General features: G+C 55.1%; 2 protein-coding genes and 3 non-coding genes across 6 annotated transcripts; 1 reads left to right on the top strand and 4 right to left on the bottom strand.

Annotated features, from left to right (window-relative positions):
- Positions 1-209: 209 nt before the first annotated feature.
- LOC137667898 (E3 ubiquitin-protein ligase TRIM39-like) lies at positions 210-6057 on the bottom strand. The gene is made up of 7 exons (XM_068409097.1): positions 5641-6057; positions 3426-3521; positions 2407-2637; positions 2238-2260; positions 1759-1874; positions 1048-1080; positions 210-748 (listed from the first exon to the last, which is right to left on the bottom strand). The coding sequence occupies exons 1-7, from the start codon at positions 6055-6057 to the stop codon at positions 237-239; spliced, it is 1428 nt and encodes a 475-aa protein (XP_068265198.1). The 3' UTR covers positions 210-236.
- A 1000-nt stretch (positions 6058-7057) lies between these two features.
- Positions 7058-7130, bottom strand: TRNAK-CUU (transfer RNA lysine (anticodon CUU)). The gene has a single exon. It is a non-coding gene; the product is annotated as a tRNA-Lys (tRNA).
- Positions 7131-7244: 114 nt separating this feature from the next.
- TRNAV-CAC (transfer RNA valine (anticodon CAC)) lies at positions 7245-7317 on the bottom strand. Its single transcript has one exon. It is a non-coding gene; the product is annotated as a tRNA-Val (tRNA).
- A 150-nt stretch (positions 7318-7467) lies between these two features.
- On the bottom strand, positions 7468-7540 carry TRNAK-CUU (transfer RNA lysine (anticodon CUU)). The gene has a single exon. It is a non-coding gene; the product is annotated as a tRNA-Lys (tRNA).
- Positions 7541-7938: 398 nt separating this feature from the next.
- On the top strand, positions 7939-17868 carry TRIM41 (tripartite motif containing 41). 2 transcript variants are annotated; one of them, XM_068409093.1, is made up of 7 exons: positions 7939-8083; positions 8572-9569; positions 10842-10937; positions 11280-11510; positions 13184-13206; positions 13462-13589; positions 16558-17868. In XM_068409093.1, exons 2-7 carry the CDS (start codon positions 8622-8624, stop codon positions 17073-17075), a joined length of 1944 nt encoding a protein of 647 aa, XP_068265194.1. In that variant the 5' UTR covers positions 7939-8083; positions 8572-8621; the 3' UTR covers positions 17076-17868. The 2 variants fall into 2 exon arrangements, with proteins under 2 accessions (XP_068265194.1, XP_068265193.1); XM_068409092.1 differs by lacking the exon at positions 7939-8083 and having other exon boundaries at positions 8457-9569.
- The last annotated feature ends 2574 nt before the right edge of the window (positions 17869-20442 follow it).

Below are 20442 nucleotides of genomic sequence, written 5' to 3'. Positions count from 1 at the left end.
CCTCGTAAAATCTTGGAGAGCACCCAAATGTTAAAAAATCCAGAAGTTTGCCCAAGATGATCCCTCCTCAATCTGCTGCTCTTGAAAACCCCCATGAGAACGAGATTCAAAGTGGACACCAGGACTCATTTGCTCCACTTTATTCTCTACTGTCCGTAGAGTCCCGAAATGGGGTGTGGTTTCCTAGATCAAACCAAAGGTTTGTCCAGAGCATGTAAGGTCCATCTTGCTGCATCTCAAGGAGCCAGCTGGATCCTGGACTCCCAAACCCAGAAGAAAGGCAGGATTTTCTCTCCGTGGAAAGAAGTCGGAGGAAAAGCAAAAGCCAAGGTCTCGTTATCGGCATCGAAGAAAGCCACGTGTCCCTTCTCGTAATCCAGAGAGACCCGGATAGTCCTTGGCCTCCCATTCAGAGGCTGAACTGTTTCGAAGGAGGTGAAGGCTTGAAACCTGTCCCCGCAGATGCCAACTGCCCAAATCCCCTGGGAAGGGTCGAGGTTAATCCAACCCTTTCTCCACGCCGAGTCTCTGGCCACCCCCACAGCCCAAAACCCCCTGCTCCCCAGTTGCACCTCCCAGTAGTGCCTCCCCGCCGTGAAGCCTTCGCAACCCAACACGGAGCAGTAGGTATCAAATCTCTGAGGACTGTCGGGCAAGTTCTGGGGGGTTTCATCCCACCTCACGCTCCTCCGGTCCTCGGAGAGGACGAGGTGGGGGTTTGCCGTGTCTGGATCCAGAGTCACGTTTGCTGGTGGGAAGGAAAGCACGAGAGAAGCACGTCAGAAGGAAGGTGAGGGACATTTCTCTCCTGTTTTCTTCCAGGAATTAAATCTTGGCCTCACCTAAGCTGTTGGGTAAAGGCTTTCTCCATGGGAATCACCACCCAGATCTATTTCAAGTCTCTAATTATTCATATTATTTTTAATTCCAATCAAAGGGGAGTAGAAATTCATCTTGCCAACCCACCAGGAAAGTGTGAATTCCCTGCTTTCGCTGTCTTTTCTCACTTGGGTCCCCCTTTTTCACCCCAAGTCTCCCATGACTTACCCCATTGCACATCCAGTTCAACTGGGAGACTCTCTGGAAGGAGAGAGGAGGAGAAAAGTGCTGTTAGTTTGTTTATGGGGGAGAAGGGAGTGTTCTAGAAATCGATAAATATGAGGAGGTGCATTTTTCCCCTTGCAAAATAAGCAAAACCACTGGGTGAACGCGTCCAGCTCATGGATAGATGGACCTCCAAACCCAACATGGTTGGACGCGATGATCCCAGAGGTCTCTTCCAACCTGATTGATTCTGTGATATTACTTTAATTCAGAGTTGACTGCACCAATTACTAATTGGAGGTCAGAGGAGGGAATGGGACAGTTATCTGAGCATGGAGAACGCCTCAAAGTAGCTCGTTTGGGGCTTGTCTATGATCCATTTGCAATCTTGTTGACTTTTCACCCTAACTCCTGACTTGGCTAGACGTTACCTACAGCCAGTTTGGTTTAAATAGGCCCAGAATCAAGAATTTGACTCATTTCCTTCGTGTAGCTAAAGGGAGGGGCTTGGTCTAGTCCTCTGCATTACTCAAGCCTTCAGACGTGTGTGCAAATACGCCTGGGAACAGTTACCCCTCCCTCTTCCAGCCCCAGACATTGAGTAACTCATCGTTAGCATTCCTTAGCGAGGGGCTTTCTGCTGGTGGTTGGCTGGTGTCCACTCCTCTCCAGCTGCAGAAGCGTGTTTAGGTTTTTTCCCCCCTTCCTTTGTACCTTTGAATTTCCTCAGGGCTTCCTTCAGAACGATGTTTTTCTGCGATAAATCCTTGAGTCTCTTTTCCACTGTGGGAAACTTCTCTGTCAGTTGCTGGCAAGTCCTTGCTTCACACCTGGAAGGAGAAGACTTTTGTATTCCTTCCTTGCTGAACGAGATGTGTAGAAACCCCGCTTAGAAAAGCTGCTGGGTAAGCTTATTTCTCCCCAAGCATCAGGTTGAGACAGTTGAGTTGGGTGTATCTGTGGTCCCAATGTCCCTGTGGAGGACACACACTCGCTCTGGACCTCCTCAATGGTGGGTATCAGCGTCCTCCAGAGGGTGGTGGGGATGTGATCTCGCCCCAGGGCCATCTCCTCCCTAGCTTCTTCCTCACCCTCAGTGCTGGGGACTCTGGTAGAGAGGACAACCCCTCCTACTCCCCCGTTTGTGTCCGCTTTGTGACATTGTGCTGGGGACATTGTGCAGAGCCACGTACCTGGTCAAGGCACTCCTGGCATCCTAAAGGAGAGAGAAGATGGGAATTAAACTTTGAGTGATCTTCAGGCCCGTTTATACCTCTTATCTCCCTCAGCTCTTGTTTGCTTTGGTTCTTCTAGATTTAGGGACCTCTTGTACCCATCTAGTGGCCCATTTGGGCCACTCACCTGCAGGGATTTATTCTCCGGCTGCGGGCTCATCCCTTCCAGTTCCTGGATGAGGTTGCCCAGGTGGGAGATCTCCATGGAGATCTTCTTGTCGTTCTCTGTCTGGGTCTGCACTATCTGCTTCTCCACGTCCTCCAGCCACATGAGGAGGAGACGCTCCTGCTCGTCCTGGAACTGGTGCAGCTGCTTAAACACCAACCTGATTTTCCACCTCTCGGCTCTTGTCTGCTGCTGCAAGGAACAGAAGGGAAGGGATGAGAACAGAAGACCGAGATCTACAAAACCTGGTTAAATAAAACCAGAGCAAGGACTGGTCTTTGGCCCTGAGGCCAGCCTAAGTCCATAGCACGTGGCTCTGGGTCCACTTTGAGCTTTATGTGATGCTACAAATCCATCCCCCAAGCTCTGGTAGCCCAAAACAGGGCTTGTGAGGTGGTGGAAACATCTGGCACGGTGAACTCTCCAAAGGAGATGTGTCTGCATCTGGATGCCTGAAGCTGCCACGAGAACCACCACCCTTACCAGAACCCAGACAGTAAAAAAAAGACCCATCAGGGTCTGAATTGGACACAAGCACCCCCATGGACCTCATGCTTGGTGTGGTTGACCCAACTCTGAGGCTGGGTGGCAGAAAGAAGCTCCTGGGGTGCAGCTACGGAGAGGTGTGGAGCACCATCCTTGTGGAGCACCATCCCAGCACCCCGTGGTGCACATCTGCCCAGGAGGACCCATCTGCCCATCTCCTCTGTCCAAAACATGGCTCAGCTAAGCTGCAAACACTTCAACCATTTGGAAACCACCTCGCTCTCCACCAGCATCTTGTGGCTGCCCATTTCCCCCCCCTCCAGGAAACATCTGCGTCTCATTCACGGGTGCCTCACCCAAGATGGAGCAAGTGGAAGAGAGACGGACCCGTGTGGGTGGAGCAGCTGGAGGTGTTTTCCTCCTCACTGCAAATTTAGGTGCCAACCCAACATCTTTTGACCTGCAGAAGACCCCTCCATGCGGTGAGTACCTACCAGGTACTTCTGGCTTCTCTTCTCCCCACTCAGCTTTAATCCTTGGAGCCTTTCTCTTTCATCCTTGAGGGTCTTCAATTTGCTTTGGATTTGCTCCTGGGTGTAAAAATAATAATAATATTAACCTACAAGTTGTTGGGGAGAGGGACACGCGGCTTCAACGTCGCTCTACCTAATTCTTGGTGTGTTTGAGCATGAGATATTGGAAATATTGAAATATTCTTTATTCTGCTGCCCCTCTTCAACCCAGACCTTTTCTCTGGAGCATCTTGTGAACGAAGAGTCAGATAAAGGAAATATTTAACACCACAGCTTCATTTACACCCCAGTTATGGTCTTTGCCAGTTCCTTCTCCCGGTGTATTTGTGGCCAATTATTTTCTGCGTTCACCATAACCTGTTCCACCTTGGTTGGTTCATTTTACCCCCTTGTAAACCCTTTTTTTGGCCCTTTTTTTGGGCCCGTTTTTTGGGCCCCGTTTTTTGGGCCCCGTTTTTTGGGGCCCTTTTTTTTTGGGGCCCTTTTTTTTGGGGGGGCCCTTTTTTTTTGGGGGGCCCTTTTTTTTGGGGGGGCCCTTTTTTTTTGGGCCCCTTTTTTTTGGGCCCCTTTTTTTTGGGCCCCTTTTTTTTGGGCCCTTTTTTTTGGGGGCCCTTTTTTTTGGGGGCCCCTTTTTTTGGGGGGCCCCTTTTTTTGGGGGGCCCCTTTTTTTTTGGGGCCCTTTTTTTTGGGGCCCTTTTTTTTGGGGCCCTTTTTTTTTGGGCCCTTTTTTATTCCCTTCTTTTTACCCTTTTTTACCCTTAATCAGCCCCCCCAAATCACTGCAACTTCCCATCACCTGCAGAATTTCTCCCCAAACTTGTCACCTTCAGGAATAACCAATAATATCCCCAGAGTTTTTGTAGGAGGAGCTGATTTGCACCTTGGAAATGCCCATTTTTTTTTTCAACACCTACTCCTAGAAGACCTTCCCATGATAAATACCAACATGACCCCCCCTAATTTTTTTTATCAGCTTATTTTCTCCCTCCTGCCCCTCAGTTCTTTCTCCCCCTCGTCTCATTTCACGCTCACGGCGTGACTAATGCCACCTTCCCGCCCCCCCCCCCCATTCCCACTCATTTCTTCCCCTGCGGGCAGCATGAAATGTCACCGAGCTTCCTCCGCACAAGCACCTCCTCCTCCTCACCCCATCGCACCCCTCGAGGGGAATTAAAAATCCCTCCCAGCATCATCGCCGTTATCCTGAGATAGAGTTTCTTGGACAGAAATTCCTTCAGGGAGAGATTTATGGTGGAAAATATCAATTTATTTGGGATTTCCAAGGTAATTCTTGCACAAAAATCAGCCTGCGCCCAAGGGAGCGAAGGTGGGGTCCAGCTCTGCTAATTTGGGTGTTTTCTACGAGCTACCGGTTTCCTTTGTGGTCCCCAGAGAGGGGGAGAGCAAATAAACCCGTGTTTTTTTTACGAAGGGATCCGAGCCGTGACAAGGTCGGCCTGAGGAGCTGAAATTGAAATCCTGCTTTGGAGGTTGCGGTGAAAAATAAATCAGGTTTTAATTTGTGCCATCAGGGGGATGGACCCTAAAAGTGGGATTTTGCTGGTGGATCCTGCAGCCTCCGCTCATCTCTGCGTGCCCCCCAAGCCAGGCTGTGCCCCTCACCGTGCATCTGGGCGCCTGTAGACCTGGGGTGTCCACATCACATCCAGGCAGGGCTGGAGGAGACAAGGCCAACGATGCGAAGCAGCCCCAGGGAGATGATCCACCAGCTCAACCCAACCACCTCCAGGCCAAAACTTGGGGAACCCTATGAGATGTCCTTCAGGATGAGGGGGAACGGTTTTAAACTGAAAGAGGGGAGATTTACATGAGATATTAGGAAGAAATTCTTGACTGGGAGGGTGGTGAGACCCTGGAAGAGGTTGCCCAGAGAAGCTGTGGCTTCCTCCTCCTTGACAGTGTTCAAGGCCAGGTTGGATGGGGCTTGGAGCAACGTGGTCTGGTGGAAGGTGTCCCCAAGGGCAGGGGGGTGGAACTGGGTGGTCTTTAAGGTCCCTTCCAACCCAAACTACTCTATGATTCCATGATTCGACGAATCCCCATGTCCTTGGGAAGGTGGAGAACCCCCTGGCTAGCGGCCATCAACCTCTGATGGGCCAAAAAAAGAAATCAAAACCCCCCAAAATCATTAAAGAACCGCGCTGTGGTCCCTTACTTTGCACTCCTGGGTGGCTTCTTCGATGGGGGCGACGGTGTGGGCGCGGTGAGCGTGCGAGCGGTCGCACACCACGCAGATGGCCGTCCCGTCCTCCTGGCAGAAGAGCTTGAGCGGTTCCTGATGCTTCGGGCACAGGTTGCCCGTCCCAAGCGCGTGGCCCGTCCTGGAGCTCAACTTCTTGGCGATCTCCGCCAGGTTCCTCAACTCACGGTTCGGTCTGAATTTTCTTTTTTGGGCGATCCCTCGGCATTGGGGGCAGGCGAATCTCCGCTCCGATTTGCCCGAGCATCGCGTGATGCAGTCCCGGCAGAAGCTGTGCCCGCAGTTGATGGACACGGGGTCGCTGAAATAATCCAGGCAGATGGAGCAAGAAGCTTCTTTCTGCAAGCTCTCCAGCGGGTTGCACTCGGCCATGGCTGCGGAATGACTCGATTACTTTCGTTTCATTTAATTTATTATTTTATTTTTTTTTTTTCTTTCGCTGGGAGTTGCCTTCTCGTTCAGCTTTTTGCTCGCTGAACCGCGGAGGTTTGAAAAGCGCAGGATGTCAAAGGAAGGAGGGGGAGGAGGAAAAGGGGGGAATTTCGGGCTGTTTTCTCCACCAAACGGAGGTTTTGCAACACCCCCCTGAAACCTGAGTCACTCCGAAAGGCGTTTCGAGGGCTTCAAAAGTTCGCTGATGAAGAGAGAAGAAGCGAAGTTCCTCGTCCTGACCCGTGACCTCCGAGTCCCAAGATAATGAGTTGACGGCGGGCAGCAAGAACAGCTTAAGGACACCGCCAAAACACAAAATTAGGGGGGAAAAAAACCCTTTTTCCCCTCTTTTTCCCAGGTGTTTTCGAGCCCAGCGGGAGGAAGAGCCGCGGGGTTAATCCTGCAAAACCCACCGCTTCGCTTTTAATCAAAAAACGTGAAGAATTGGGGTTCTGCCGCTTTCACGGGTGGGTTTTGGGGGGAAAAATGTAGTTTTGGGGGAAAAATGTAAGTTTTTTGGGGAAAAATGTAGTGTTTTTGGGGGAAAAATGTAGTTTTTGGGGGGAAAAATGGAAGTTTTTTGGGGAAAAAATGTAGTTTTTTGGGGAAAAATGTAGTTTTGGGGGGGAAAATGTAGTTTTTGGGGGGAAAAATGTAAGTTTTTTGGGGGAAAATGTAGTTTTTTGGGGAAAAATGTAGTTTTTTAGGGGAAAAATGTAGTTTTTTGGGGGAAAAATGTAGTTTTGGGGGGAAAAATGTAGTTTTTGGGGGGAAAAATGTAAGTTTTTTAGGGAAAAATGTAGTTTTTTTGGGGAAAAATGTAGTTTTGGGGGGAAAAATGTAAGTTTTTTGGGGAAAAATGTAGTTTTGGGGGGAAAAATGTAGTTTTGGGGGGAAAAATGTAGTTTTGTGCCCCATGGAAGGGGAAAAAAAACTGAAGCGCCCAACGTGGGGCTCGAACCCACGACCCTGAGATTAAGAGTCTCATGCTCTACCGACTGAGCTAGCCGGGCGGCTAACAGTTGCCCCCCCCGCCAGCACAACTGGCCCTGCGGCTCCCGGGAGCGGTGCGGGGGTCCCAGAGCGATCGTGAGGTAAAAAAAAGTGGAAAAAAGGGAAAATCGACATGTTTCTGCCCGCTTTCGAACCGGGGACCTTTCGCGTGTGAGGCGAACGTGATAACCACTACACTACAGAAACCCGGTGGGAAGCGGGGTGGCCCCGTGGGCTAACGGCTACGCGGCCCCCTCCGGTGCGGCGGGTAATGGAAGGTCGGGGGGTCCCCGGGGGGGGCGGAGAATCCGGTGGGACGGCAAAAAAAAAGCAAGATTTGGGGTTAAAAATTCCAGTCGCCCAACGTGGGGCTCGAACCCACGACCCTGAGATTAAGAGTCTCATGCTCTACCGACTGAGCTAGCCGGGCTGCGGTAGACGTGTCCGCCCGCACCGCAGGTGGCGCGCCCTCCCCGCCGGCCTCGCCCCCGCCTCAAAGCCACGCCCACTCCCGCCGAGGCCACGCCCACGCCCCCTCAGACCCCGCCCTCAAACACCACCTCTCAGACCTCCGAGAGCAACGAGTTGGAAGGGGTAGACAAGCCCGCCGGTGGAGAGCACAGAGACTACGCGGTCGCCGCGGTCTCCGTCGCCGGCTCCCTCCGCGCTGGTTGCCGCGGCAACGGGAGCGACGAAGGCGGCGGTGGAGGGGGGTGGGGGGCGGTTAAAGCGCGGCCCGGTCCGCTTGCGCCCACCCGTTTCCTTGGCGACCCGGTGGCTAGCGCGCCACTTCCGGTCAGGTGATGCAAAAGGGGCGGGGTTTGCCGCAACCGGGGGAGGCCGGAAAGCGGAAGCGTCGCGGCCCCGTTGGCGGAGCTCGTACCATAGAGAGCGGCGGCGGCCGTGGCGGCGGAGGAGGGGATAGAGCGTCTTCCCCCGGGGCTGGCGAGCGGCGGTGGGCGGTTGGGTTGAGGTTAGAGCCAGGCCCGACCCGGTGGGGAGCGGTGAGGCCTAAAACCGGGCCCCGCTGGGGGTGGGGAGTCGTTGAGGGGGGGATTGAGGCCTCCGCCGGGGCCTGGTTGGGTTGAGGTTGGAGCCAGGCCCGGCCCGGCCCCGCTGTGGGGAGCGGTGAGGCCTAAAACCCGGCCCCGCTGTGGGGGGGTGTTGTTTAGGGGGGGGGTTGAGGCCTTTGCCGGTGCCCGGTTAGGCCTTGGGGGTGTTGTAGGGTGGGGAGAAGGGTCAGGGCTGGGACAAGGCAGGAACGGGGCCGCCCCCGGTTTTGGGGGGAGAAGGGGGGGTGTTGAAGAGAGGTTAGAGCAGTGCCCGGCCCTGGAGTGTAGGGGGAAAAGGGGGGGGTTGAAAGAGGAAGCGACACCCCAAGGGCTTGGTGGCACCGGGGTGGGGACCGGCCGCCCTTCCGCCTTCGAGCTGGTGCCAAGGGAGCGCCTGGGGGGTCTACAGGGAGCTCAGGGCCCCGTGAGGAAGAGGAGAGTCCATCAACCCCCGGCTCCATGGCGGCCACAGCGGTTTTAGGCGACGGGGTCCCTTCGGGGGGCCCCGGCGGGCGGCTGAACCCGGTGGAGACGCTGCAGGAGGAAGCCATTTGCGCCATCTGCTTGGACTATTTCGTGGACCCCGTCTCCATCGGTTGCGGGCACAACTTCTGCCGCGTGTGCATCTCGCAGCTGTGGGGCGACGAGGGCGCCGAGTACGAGGTGGCCCCGGGGGCGGCGGCGGCGGGTGGTGGCGGCGGCGGCGGTGAGGTGGGGATGGGCGACGTGCTGGAAGAGGATCTGGAGGATGAGGAGGATGAGTTGGATGAGGACGAGCTGGATGTGGAGCAGGAGGAGGAGGAGGAGGAGGATGGCGGCGCGGAGGAGGAGGAGGATGACATGTGGAGCGAGGAAGATGACGATGCCGACCTGTGGGAAGATCCCGTGGAGGAGGACCTGTGGGACGGTGGGGTGAGGGGGGAGCTTTACTTTGGGGACGAGGACTATGACGAGGATGTGATGGAGGAAGACGTGGAGGAAGAGGAGGAGGTGGAAGAAGAGGAAGAAGAGGTGCAGACGCCTCCTCCCCCAGTCCTGGCCGCGCGGCCTCGACGCCTCCAGACCTTCACCTGCCCCCAGTGTCGAAAAACCTTTTTCCAGAGGAATTTCCGACCCAACCTTCAGCTGGCCAACATGGTGCAAATCATCCGCCAGCTGCACCCTCACCCCCAGCGCCTCGCGCCTCCCGCCGCCGGGCCTTCGGTTTCGGGAGCCGCCGTGGGTGTCCCGGGGGTTTTGGTAGCTGTTTGCGGTCAGGGCTCGCCGAATTTGTGCGAGAAGCACCAGGAACCCCTGAAGCTTTTCTGCGAGGTGGACGAACAAGCCATCTGCGTGGTGTGCAGGGAGTCGCGGAGCCACAAACATCACAGCGTCGTCCCCCTCGAGGAGGTCGTGCAGGATTACAAGGTACGACGGTTTCGGGGGTCGGGATAACGGGGTGGTTTGGGGTTTTTTTTGGGGGGGGGGGTGGGGGAAGATAGAGGTGTCGGCGCTGGCAGGAGCCGCCGGCGTGGGTTGGGTGGTGCTGGCGGCAGGCAGACGGCGTTGGGTGGCTGGAGGGCGGCGTACGGGTGGGTCTCGCCGGGCTGGTTGGGCGAGGAGAGAGGAGGAGGGGGGGGGGGGACACGGACGGGCTGCGTGGGTTGGGGTGGAGGAGGGTGGGTTGGTTGGGATGGGGAGGGTCTGGTGAACCACGAGGAGGTTTGAGGAGCAGGGGGTGATGAAGGCAAAACCAGTCGGATCGGGGAGAAACCGTCCCGGTTTTGGGGTGAAAACCCTCCGGCTTGAAACGAGCACCCACGCCGGGGTGGGTGCCCACCTTCCCAAACCCTCCAGCCTCGCTGGTGATACCTCCAGGGGATCTGCAGACCCCGAATCCCCGGGCGTTCGGGGTTGTAACGGGGGATCTGCAGCCCCCAACCCTGGAGACCCTTCGTTAGGGGTTGTAACGGGGGATCTGCAGCCCCCAACCCTGGAGACCCTTCGTTAGGGGTTGTAACGGGGCAGCTTCGCTGTCTCATCGCTTTCCCACTCGGATGCCACCCCGAAACGAAGCCTGGTGGTGGCTGAGCCCTTCAGGCTGCCGTTTCCCCCGTCTCTCGCAGCTTCTCTTCCTCCACGAGGTCACATCTCAGTTTTTGGGGCCTCCTGGAAGAAATAAGTGGGGTTTTTTTGCTTCCTTTCACATCCAAAGGCGTCTTGGAGGCGTTTCTGCCGCACGTGGTCGCGTCTCGCCTCGTCCCCCCACGCTGGAAGCTCTGGCTGTGGCTGATACGTTCACAGCTCCATCAGAGTCGGCACCTTTTGAGATTTGGGGTCAACTCAGTCCATTTTCCCCTCCCTTTTCCCGCAGGAAAATCCTCGAGGAGGCAGAAAAAAGGCATTTTTAAGGGCAGAGCTGTTTGCAAAGGGCGGAGGGAGCATCCTGGGAGGGCAGCGAGGCAGAAGTGGGTGGTTTTTTGGAGGTCCCAAAGCTTCTTCAAGCATAAAAAGCCCCAAATCCTGCCCCCCTCTCTCTAATTAAAACCAGAACGGGCCCTTACAGAAAGCAGAAGTGGTGTAAAATCCGCGCAGGAGGTTTTATTTTCAGCCCTGCCATGGGGTTAGGGACCGAAAGAGGAGAGGCAGGAGGGGATTGCCCGAGCCAGGGGACGCCTGAGATGTTTTTCTTTCTCTCAGAACAAGCTCCAGAGCCACCTGGAGCCGCTGAAGAAGAAGCTGGACGCGGTCCTGAAGCAGAAATCCAACGAGGAGGAGAAAATCACGGAGCTGAGGGTAAGAGCTTCCAAACTCATCCCCAAATCCCACCACAAAAAATAATCAGCCCTCGGCGCTGGAGGCATTTCTTGGCCCGAAGTCTGGTGAGGTGGGTGAGCAAGGGAAGCTTTTCCCCCCTCTGCCTCGTGGATTTGAGGTCTTGGAGGCCCCTTTGCTGCAACCATCGGGATGATGAGGGCTGGGAGGTGTTTCCTTGATGAATTAAAGCTTAATTAAGAGTGGTTTTGTGCCTGAGTGCGTCGTGGGAATCGGTAGCCAGGGAGAGAGAAGAAATTGGTGTCCTTTGGGTCTGCTGCTTGAGCTAAGGATGCTTTTCCTCCTCTCCTCCTCGCTCCGCAGGATAAAATGAAGCTGGAGATCAAAGAGTTTGAGTCCGACTTCGAGCTGCTGCACCAATTCCTCATCGGGGAGCAGGTCCTGCTCTTACACCAGCTGGAGGAACGCTATGAGAGCTTGTTGGCCCGGCAGAGCAGCAACATCAGCCAGCTGGAAGAGCAGAGCGCCGCCCTCAGCCGGCTCATCGCCGAGGCGGAGGACAAGAGCAAACAGGACGGGCTGCAGCTCCTCAAGGTTTGGGGTTTTGGGGGTTTTAATTATTCCTGGGATGGGAAGAGGGGAAATTAGGATCAGGGATCCCAGGAGAAGGGCAGAGCCTCTCCCAGATGTTTTTGAACCTCTTCCAAAGAGTTGTAAACTGGGATGATTCACGGAGTTGATCTCTGGGTGGTGAAGCCTCCGCGCCGGCCGCTGTAGGAACTCCGGCCCCGCTTCATGGCGAGGAGATAAAGGGGATTAAGCAGGGAATTAAGAAGGGGGACTTGACCTTCCTTCAAAAAGTCTTCTTCATGGGAGAGTGTCCTTAACCTGATGGCTAAATCCTTCCCCGTCCCTCTGGTCAGGGATCCTGCGATGTCTGTGGGGTCCCAGAGGGGGAAAACGGGATCCCCCGTGAGCTTTGGGGTGGTCTGAGGGCGTCGGGGTTGGGTCTGAGGGCGTCGGGGTTGGGTCTGAGGGCGTCGGGGTTGGGTCTGAGGGCGTCGGGGTTGGGTCTGAGGGCGTCGGGGTTGGGTCTGAGGGCGTCGGGGTTGGGTCTGAGGGCGTCGGGGTTGGGTCTGAGGGCGTCGGGGTGGGGTCTGAGGGCGTCGGGGTGGGGTCTGAGGGCGTCGGGGTGGGGTCTGAGGGCGTCGGGGTTGGGGTTGAGCGCTTTGGGGGTGTCTGAGAACATTGGGGTCGGGGTTGAGCGCGTCGGGGTCGGGTTTGAGTGCTTTGGGGGTGTCTGAGAACATTGGGGTCAGGGTTTGGGAGCGTTGGGGTGGGGTTTGGGAGCGTTGGGGTTGAGGGCGTTGGGGTTGGGTTTGAGGGCGTTGGGGTTGGGTTTGAGGGCGTTGGGGTGGTCTGGGCGCATTGGGGTCGGGTCTAAGAGCTGTGGGATTTTGAGAGCTTTGGCTTTGAGGGCATCGGGGTGGGGTTTGGGGGCGTCGGGGTGGGGTTTGGGAGCGTCGGGGTGGGGTTTGGGAGCGTCGGGGTGGGGTTTGGGAGCGGCGGGGGGGGGTGTGGGAGCGTCGGGGTTGGCTTTGAGGGCGTCGGGGTTGGCTTTGAGGGCGTCGGGGTTGGCTTTGAGGGCGTCGGGGTTGGCTTTGAGGGCGTCGGGGTTGGCTTTGAGGGCGTCGGGGTGGTCTGGGCGCATTGGGGTCGGGTCTAAGAGCTGTGGGATTTTGAGAGCTTTGGCTTTGAGGGCATCGGGGTGGGGTTTGGGGGCGTCGGGGTGGGGTTTGGGAGCGTCGGGGTGGGGTTTGGGAGCGTCGGGGTGGGGTTTGGGAGCGTCGGGGTTGGCTTTGAGGGCGTCGGGGTTGGCTTTGAGGGCGTCGGGGTTGGCTTTGAGGGCGTCGGGGTTGGCTTTGAGGGCGTCGGGGTTGGCTTTGAGGGCGTCGGGGTTGGCTTTGAGGGCGTCGGGGTTGGCTTTGAGGGCGTCGGGGTTGGCTTTGAGGGCGTCGGGGTTGGCTTTGAGCACTTTGGGGTTGACTTTGACCACGTTGGGGTCTCTGGGGTGCCCGTGCCGGTGGGAAAAGCCCCTGCCAAGGGGTGAATCCCTGGGCTGTGTCTCTCGGGGGGGGATATTCCATGGGAGGGGGCTCAGCACGGCGCTGAGCCGTGGCCACTAAGAGGATTTAGCGTGGGATCGGCCTCGCTCCTCCCTAATCATTTCTTTCTCTTCCTTCCCACCCTGCCACCTCCTTCTGCAGGACATCAAGGGCACTTTTATCAGGTCAGTGACTCCAGCAGCATCTTCTGGCCATAAATAACTTTATTTTTGGGGGAAAAAAACCCTAAACCTTTTTGTTTTGGGCTGTCCCCACTCCGTCCCTGCCCCGAGACAGGGTGGGGACCCCACTGGTTGTACCAGTATAACCAGTTGGGCCAATCTCTACCCCACTCCTGGTTTTTTTTTTGGCTGCGTCTGGTTTCTCCCGTCGTGTCCTCACCTCCCTGAACCCCCCACTTTTTTTTTCCCCCCCTCCAGATGCGAGAACATCAAATTCCAGGAGCCCGAGATGGTGCCGGTGGACGTGGGGAAAAAATACCGCAACTACTTCCTGCAGGACGTGGTGATGAGGAAGATGGAGAAAGTGTTTAGTAAAGTCCCTCAAGGTGAGCGAGAACCTGGGATTTGGGGTGTAAAGGGAGTGGAAAGGGGATTTGGGGTGGAAAGGGAGTGGAAATTTGGGGTGGAAAGGGAGTGGAAAGGAGATTTGGAGTGGAAAGGGAATTTGGGCTGTAAAGGGAGTGGAAATTTGGGGCATAAAGGGAGTAGAAAGGGAATTTGGGGTGTAAAGGGGGTGGAAAGGGGATTTGGGGTGTAAAGGGAGTGGAAATTTGGGGCATAAAGGGAGTAGAAAGGGAATTTGGGGTGGAAAGGGAGTGGAAAGGGGATTTGGGGTGTAAAGGGAGTGGAAAGGGGATTTGGGGTGTAAAGGGAGTAGAAAGGGGATTTGGGGTGGAAAGGGAGTGGAAAGGGAATTTGGGGTGGAAAGGGAGTGGAAAGGGGATTTGGGGTGGAAAGGGGATTTGGGGTGGAAAGGGAGTGGAAAGGGGATTTGGGGTGGAAAGGGAGTGGAAAGGGGATTTGGGGTGTAAAGGGAGTGGAAAGGGGATTTGGGGTGTAAAGGGAGTAGAAAGGGAATTTGGGGTGGAAAGGGAGTGGAAAGGGGATTTGGGGTGGAAAGGGAGTGGAAATTTGGGGCATAAAGGGAGTAGAAAGGGAATTTGGGGTGTAAAGGGGGTGGAAAGGGGATTTGGGGCGTAAAGGGGGTGGAAATTTGGGGTGTAAAGGGAGTGGAAAGGGGATTTGGGGTGTAAAGGGAGTGGGAAGGGAATTTGGGGTGGAAAGGGAGTAGAAAGGGGATTTGGGGTGGAAAGGGAGTGGAAAGGGGATTTGGGGTGGAAAGGGAGTGGGAATTTGGGGTGTAAAGGGAGTGGAAAGGGAATTTGGGGTGGAAAGGGAGTGGAAATTTGGGGCATAAAGGGAGTAGAAAGGGAATTTGGGGTGTAAAGGGGGTAGAAAGGGAATTTGGGGTGTAAAGGGAGTGGAAATTTGGGGTGTAAAGGGAGTGGAAAGGGGATTTGGGGCGTAAAGGGAGTGGAAAGGAAATCTGGAGTGTAAAGGGAGTGGAAATTTGGAGCGTAAAGGGAGTGGAAAGGAGATTTGGGGCGTAAAGGGGGTGGAAGGGAATTTGGGGCGTAAAGGGGGTGGAAGGGAATTTGGGGCGTAAAGGGGGTGGAAGGGAATTTGGGGTGGAAGGGAATTTGGGGTGGAAAGGGAGTGGAAAGGGGATTTGGAGTGTAAAGGGAGTGGAAATTTGGGGTGTAAAGGGAGTGGAAAGGAGATTTGGGGTGTAAAGGGAGTGGAAATTTGGGGTGTAAAGGGAGTGGAAATTTGGGGTGTAAAGGGAGTGGAAAGGAGATTTGGGGTGTAAAGGGAGTGGAAATTTGGGGCATAAATGGAGTGGAAAGGGAAATTGGGGCGTAAATGGAGTGGAAATTGGGGCGTAAATGGAGTGGAAAGGGAATTTGAGTGTAAAGGGAGTGGGGATCTGGAGTGTAAAGGGAGTGGGGATCTGGAGTGTAAAGGGAGTGGAAAGGGGATCTGGAGTGTAAAGGGAGTGGAAATTTGGGGTGTAAAGGGAGTGGAAAGGGGATTTGGGGTGGAAAGGGAGTGGAAATTTGGGGTGTAAAGGGAGTGGAAAGGGGATTTGGGGTGGAAAGGGAGTGGAAAGGGGATTTGGGGTGGAAAGGGAGTGGAAATTTGGGGTGGAAAGGGAGTGGAAAGGAGATTTGAGGCGTAAAGGGAGTGGAAATTTGGGGTGTAAAGGGAGTGGAAAGGGGATTTGGGGTGTAAAGGGAGTGGAAAGGGGATTTGGGGTGTAAAGGGAGTGGAAAGGGGATTTGGGGTGGAAAGGGAGTGGAAAGGGAATTTGGGGTGGAAAGGGAGTGGAAAGGGAATTTGGGGTGGAAAGGGGGTGGAAATTTGGGGTGTAAAGGGGGTGGAAATGAAATTTGGGGCGGAAAGGGAGTGGAAAGGGGATTTGGGGCGGAAAGGGAGTGGAAAGGGAATTTGGGGCGGAAAGGGAGTGGAAATTTGGGGTGTAAAGGGAGTGAAAAGGGAATTTGGAGTGGAAAGGGAATTTGGGCTGTAAAGGGAGTGGAAATTTGGGGCATAAAGGGAGTAGAAAGGGAATTTGGGGCGTAAAGGGGGTGGAAAGGGAATTTGGGGCGTAAAGGGAGTGGAAATTTGGGGTGTAAAGGGAGTGGAAAGGGGATTTGGGGTGTAAAGGGAGTGGAAAGGGGATTTGGGGTGTAAAGGGAGTGGAAAGGAAATCTGGGGTGTAAAGGGAGTGGAAAGGAAATCTGGAGTGTAAAGGGAGTGGAGATTTGGGGCTTGAAGGAGCAGAAGGAGATTTGGGGCATAAAGGGAGTGGAAATTTGGGGCGTAAAGGGAGTGGGAAGGAGATTTGGGGCGTAAAGGGAGTGGAAAGGGGATTTGGGGCGTAAAGGGAGTGGAAAGGGGATTTGGGGCGTAAAGGGAGTGGAAAGGGGATTTGGGGCGTAAAGGGAGTGGAAATTTGGGGCATAAAGGGAGTAGAAAGGAAATCTGGGGTGTAAAGGGAGTAGAAAGGAAATCTGGGGTGTAAAGGGAGTGGAAAGGAAATCTGGAGTGTAAAGGGAGTGGAAAGGAAATCTGGAGTGTAAAGGGAGTGGAGATTTGGGGCTTGAAGGAGCAGAAGGAGATTTGGGGCATAAAGGGAGTGGAAATTTGGTGTGTAAAGGGAGTGGAAGGGGAATTTGGGGCGTAAAGGGAGTGGAAAGGGAATTTGGAGTGTAAAGGGAGTGGAGATTTGGGGTGTAAAGGGTGTGGAAAGGAGATTTGGGGTGTGGAGTGGAAGGGAATTTGGGCCATAAAGAGGTTTAACTCTCTCCCAGTCAAAACCAGTACAGACCCAGGTAGCCACTGGTGCTGCAGGTCCATGGGCGAGGATTTGGGGTTGAGAACTAAGAGGAGGGGGGGAAAAAATGGGATTGGGATCTCCGGGGTGACCCCGTAAACGTCCCCGTCTTCCAGCCGACGTGACCCTGGACCCCGACACGGCCCACCCTCGCCTGAGCCTCTCGCTGGACCGCCGGAGCGTCAAACTGGGCGAACGGCGCCAGGATCTGCCGGACAACCCGAAACGTTTCGATTCGGATTATTGCGTGTTGGGTTCTCAAGGTTTCACGGGCGGGCGTCACTACTGGGAGGTGGAGGTGGGAGGGCGGCGAGGTTGGGCGGTGGGCGCCGCTCGGGAAACGGCGCGTCGCAAGGAGAAGCTGGTGGGTCCTCACCAGAAACGTGAGATTTGGTGCGTGGGCACCAACGGGAAGAAGTACCAAGCGTTGACGGCCACGGAGCAGATGGCTTTGTCGCCCAGCGAACGGCCCCGACGCTTCGGCGTCTACCTGGACTACGAACGGGGTCAACTCTGCTTCTACAACGCCGAGAGCATGACCCACATCCACACCTTCAACGCCTCCTTCCACGAGCGCATCTTCCCGTTCTTTCGGATCTTGGCCAAGGGCACCCGCATCAAAATCTGCGCTTGACTTGGCCCCAACCCCTCGCCCTCCGCGCCGGATCCGGCCTGGTCCCGGCATCCGGCCTTGCACATGGCCACGCTCTTCTTCTTCCCTCCCAAATCCTTTGGGGTCCTGTTTTAGGATCCAACGCTGCACTTGTCTTCTTGCACCTGCTTGCTCACAAGGCTTCTTCTCTTGACCTCCTGTTCTCCTTCCAGCTCCTCCCCGCGATCTCGCCGCTGACCCAAAGTTGGGTTTGGCCCATCCCGAGTTGGGTTTGGCCCATCCCGAGTTGGGTTTGGCCTGCCCAAGGTTGGGTTTGGCCTCCTCAAAGTTTGGCCTCCTCAAAGTTGGGTTTGGCCCTCCTCAAAGTTGGGTTTGGCCCTCCTCAGAGTTGGGTTTGGCCCTCCTCAGAGTTGGGTTTGGCCCTCCTCAGAGTTGGGTTTGGCCCTCCTCAGAGTTGGGTTTGGCCCTCCCCAAAGTTGGGTTTGGCCCTCCCCAAAGTTGGGTTTGGCCCTCCGCAAAGTTGGGTTTGGCCCATCCCGAGTTGGGTTTGGCCTCCTCAAAGTTTGGCCTTCCCAAAGTTGGGTTTGGCCTTCCCAAAGTTGGGTTTGGCCCCCCCCAAAGTTGGGTTTGGCCCCCCCCAAAGTTGGGTTTGGCCCCCTCGAAGTTGGGTTTGGCCCTCCTCAAAGTTGGGTTTGGCCCCCTCAGAGTTGGGTTTGGCCCTCCCCAAAGTTGGGTTTGGCCCTCCCCAAAGTTGGGTTTGGCCCTCCCCAAAGTTGGGTTTGGCCCCCTCAAAGTTGGGTTTGGCCCCCCTCAAAGTTGGGTTTGGCCCCCCTCAAAGTTGGGTTTGGCCCTCCTCAGAGTTGGGTTTGGCCCTCCTCAGAGTTGGGTTTGGCCCTCCGCAAAGTTGGGTTTGGCCCTCCGCAAAGTTGGGTTTGGCCCTCCGCAAAGTTGGGTTTGGCCCTCCTCAAAGCTGGGTTTGGCCCCCTCAAAGTTGGGTTTGGCCCATCCTGAGTTGGGTTTGGCCCCCCCAAAGTTGGGTTTGGCCCCCCTCGAAGTTGGGTTTGGCCTCCTCGAAGTTGGGTTTGGCCTCCTCAAAGTTGGGTTTGGCCCTCCGCAAAGTTGGGTTTGGCCCTCCGCAAAGTTGGGTTTGGCCCTCCGCAAAGTTGGGTTTGGCCCTCCGCAAAGTTGGGTTTGGCCCTCCGCAAAGTTGGGTTTGGCCCTCTCAAAGTTGGGTTTGGCCCTCTCAAAGTTGGGTTTGGCCTCCTCAAAGTTGGGTTTGGCCAATCCCGAGTTGGGTTTGGCCCTCCTCAAAGTTGGGTTTGGCCCTCCTCAAAGTTGGGTTTGGCCCTCCCCAAAGTTGGGTTTGGCCCTCCCCAAAGTTGGGTTTGGCCCTCCTCAAAGTTGGGTTTGGCCCTCCTCAAAGTTGGGTTTGGCCCTCCTCAAAGTTGGGTTTGGCCCTCCTCAGAGTTGGGTTTGGCCCCCTCAAAGTTGGGTTTGGCCTCCTCAGAGTTGGGTTTGGCCCTCCTCAGAGTTGGGTTTGGCCCTCCTCAGAGTTGGGTTTGGCCTCCTCAGAGTTGGGTTTGGCCCTTCCCAAAGTTGAGTTTGGCCCTTCCCAAAGTTGGGTTTGGCCTCCCCAAAGTTGGGTTTGGCCCTCCCCAAAGTTGGGTTTGGCCCTCCCCAAAGTTGGGTTTGGCCCCCTCAAAGTTGGGTTTGGCCCCCTCAAAGTTGGGTTTGGCCTTCCCAAAGTTGGGTTTTGCCGATCCCGCGTTGGGTTTGGCCTTCCCAAAGTTGGGTTTGGCCCTCCTCAAAGTTGGGTTTGGCCCCCTCAAAGTTGGGTTTGGCCTTCCCAAAGTTGGGTTTGGCCAATCCCGAGTTGGTTTTGTTCAAAATAGGGACGGATCCACCTCGGAGACGTTTCCCTCTGGCTCTTGGAGCTCCTCTCTCCCTTCTCCCCAGGCTTTCCAGCACCTTCTCCACCCGTGTCGCGCCCACCGTTGAGTTTTGAGGCTCTTCTTGACTCTCTTCAGACCCTCAAGCTCCCGGTTGGCATCTGGACGTCGCTCCAGCGCTCTCATGGCTTCTTGAAACTTCCATCATCATCTTTCCAAAAATAAATCATCATTTTTTGGGGAATTCTTGAGATTCTTGGAGCATCTTCACCCCCCAGCTGGCGTTTAGACCCGGACTTAAACCCGCTTTAACCTTCAACCTTCTCACCTTCCCCATCGTTTTTTTTTAGGGTTGGAGGTTCCTCCACCCCTTCTCCACCCCCTTCCTAACCATTTCTTGTGGGCCTGGCACTTTATTTGGGGTCGTGGAGGGTGCAAAGAGCCGGATTTCCTCCTCCGGAGCCACCACATCCCGGAAACGGGGGGTCCCGGTTTCCCCTCGCCGCTCAAGAGCTCTCCGAGTTGGGGATATTTATTTTATTCCTTTTTTTTTAATTAATTAAAAATTATTTGTTAATTTTCCAGCTCAATCCTGTCCCACTCGAGAGACTCTGACCGTGCCGGTTGTGTTTTATTCTTTAATTTTTTTCCGTCGGTGGTTGGTATTAATTTTTCTGTTGGCTTTACATAGTTCGAAATATTTTTGGCTAAAACGAGAATTAAACGGAGATTTAGTTTTATGAAATGTCAAGAAATAATAATAATAATAATAAAGAATAAAGTTCTAAACCCGAGTCGTTGGTTTTATTAATCCTCGACGGAGGATTGGAACATCTGGGAGATGTTTCCACCTTAAATCACGCACCAGAAGCAGGGCCTGGCCTTGAACTTTAAATCTTGCCTCGTTAATCTTGACCTAATTAGATTAGGTCAAGCCCAGAGCGTTCGTAGCCCATCCTGAAGGTCCCAACGCCATCGCAGCGTCCAAGGGCCGAGCTGGTGGCACCAAGGGACCTCCTGGCTTGTCCAAGGGCCGAGCTGGTGGCACCAAGGGACCTCCTGGCTCGTCCAAGGGCCGAGGTGGTGGCACCAAGGGCCCAAAGTCCCTCCTGGCTCGGTGGCTTGTGGGAAAAGCAAACAAAAAAAGTCCTAAATCTGGAAAAAAAAAAGGGTTGGTTGGAGCCTGGAGGGCGCTGGGTTGAGAAGTTGGATGTTCCTAAAGTTCGACCCAAGACTCAACTCAACCCAACCCAAGACTCAACTCAACCCAACCCAACCAAGACTCAACTCAACCCAACCCAACCCAAGACTCAACCCAACCCAACCCAAGACTCAACTCAACCCAACCCAAGACTCAACTCAACCCAACCCAAGACTCAACTCAACCCAACCCAACCCAAGACTCGACTCGACCCAAGACTCGACTCGACCCAAGACTCGACTCGACCCAAGACTCAACCCGACCCAAGACTCAACCCAACCCAACAAGACTCAACCCA

Source organism: Nyctibius grandis, chromosome 10, assembly GCF_013368605.1.
Source record: "Nyctibius grandis isolate bNycGra1 chromosome 10, bNycGra1.pri, whole genome shotgun sequence".
Taxonomy (NCBI): Eukaryota; Metazoa; Chordata; class Aves; order Nyctibiiformes; family Nyctibiidae; genus Nyctibius; species Nyctibius grandis.
This window is presented reverse-complemented; position numbering and strand designations above follow the sequence as displayed.

Coding starts and splice junctions, on each gene's coding strand:
- LOC137667898 (XM_068409097.1), bottom strand. CDS start 6,057: ATGGCCGAGTGCAACCCGCTGGAGAGCTTGCAGAAAGAAGCTTCTTGC. Junction 1,081..1,758: donor AGCCCTGAGGAAATTCAAAG/GTACAAAGGAAG, acceptor CTCTCCTTCCAG/AGAGTCTCCCAGTTGAACTG. Junction 749..1,047: donor TGAACTGGATGTGCAATGGG/GTAAGTCATGGG, acceptor CCTTCCCACCAG/CAAACGTGACTCTGGATCCA.
- TRIM41 (XM_068409093.1), top strand. CDS start 8,622: ATGGCGGCCACAGCGGTTTTAGGCGACGGGGTCCCTTCGGGGGGCCCC. Junction 9,570..10,841: donor AGGTCGTGCAGGATTACAAG/GTACGACGGTTT, acceptor TCTTTCTCTCAG/AACAAGCTCCAGAGCCACCT. Junction 13,207..13,461: donor ATCAAGGGCACTTTTATCAG/GTCAGTGACTCC, acceptor CCCCCCCTCCAG/ATGCGAGAACATCAAATTCC.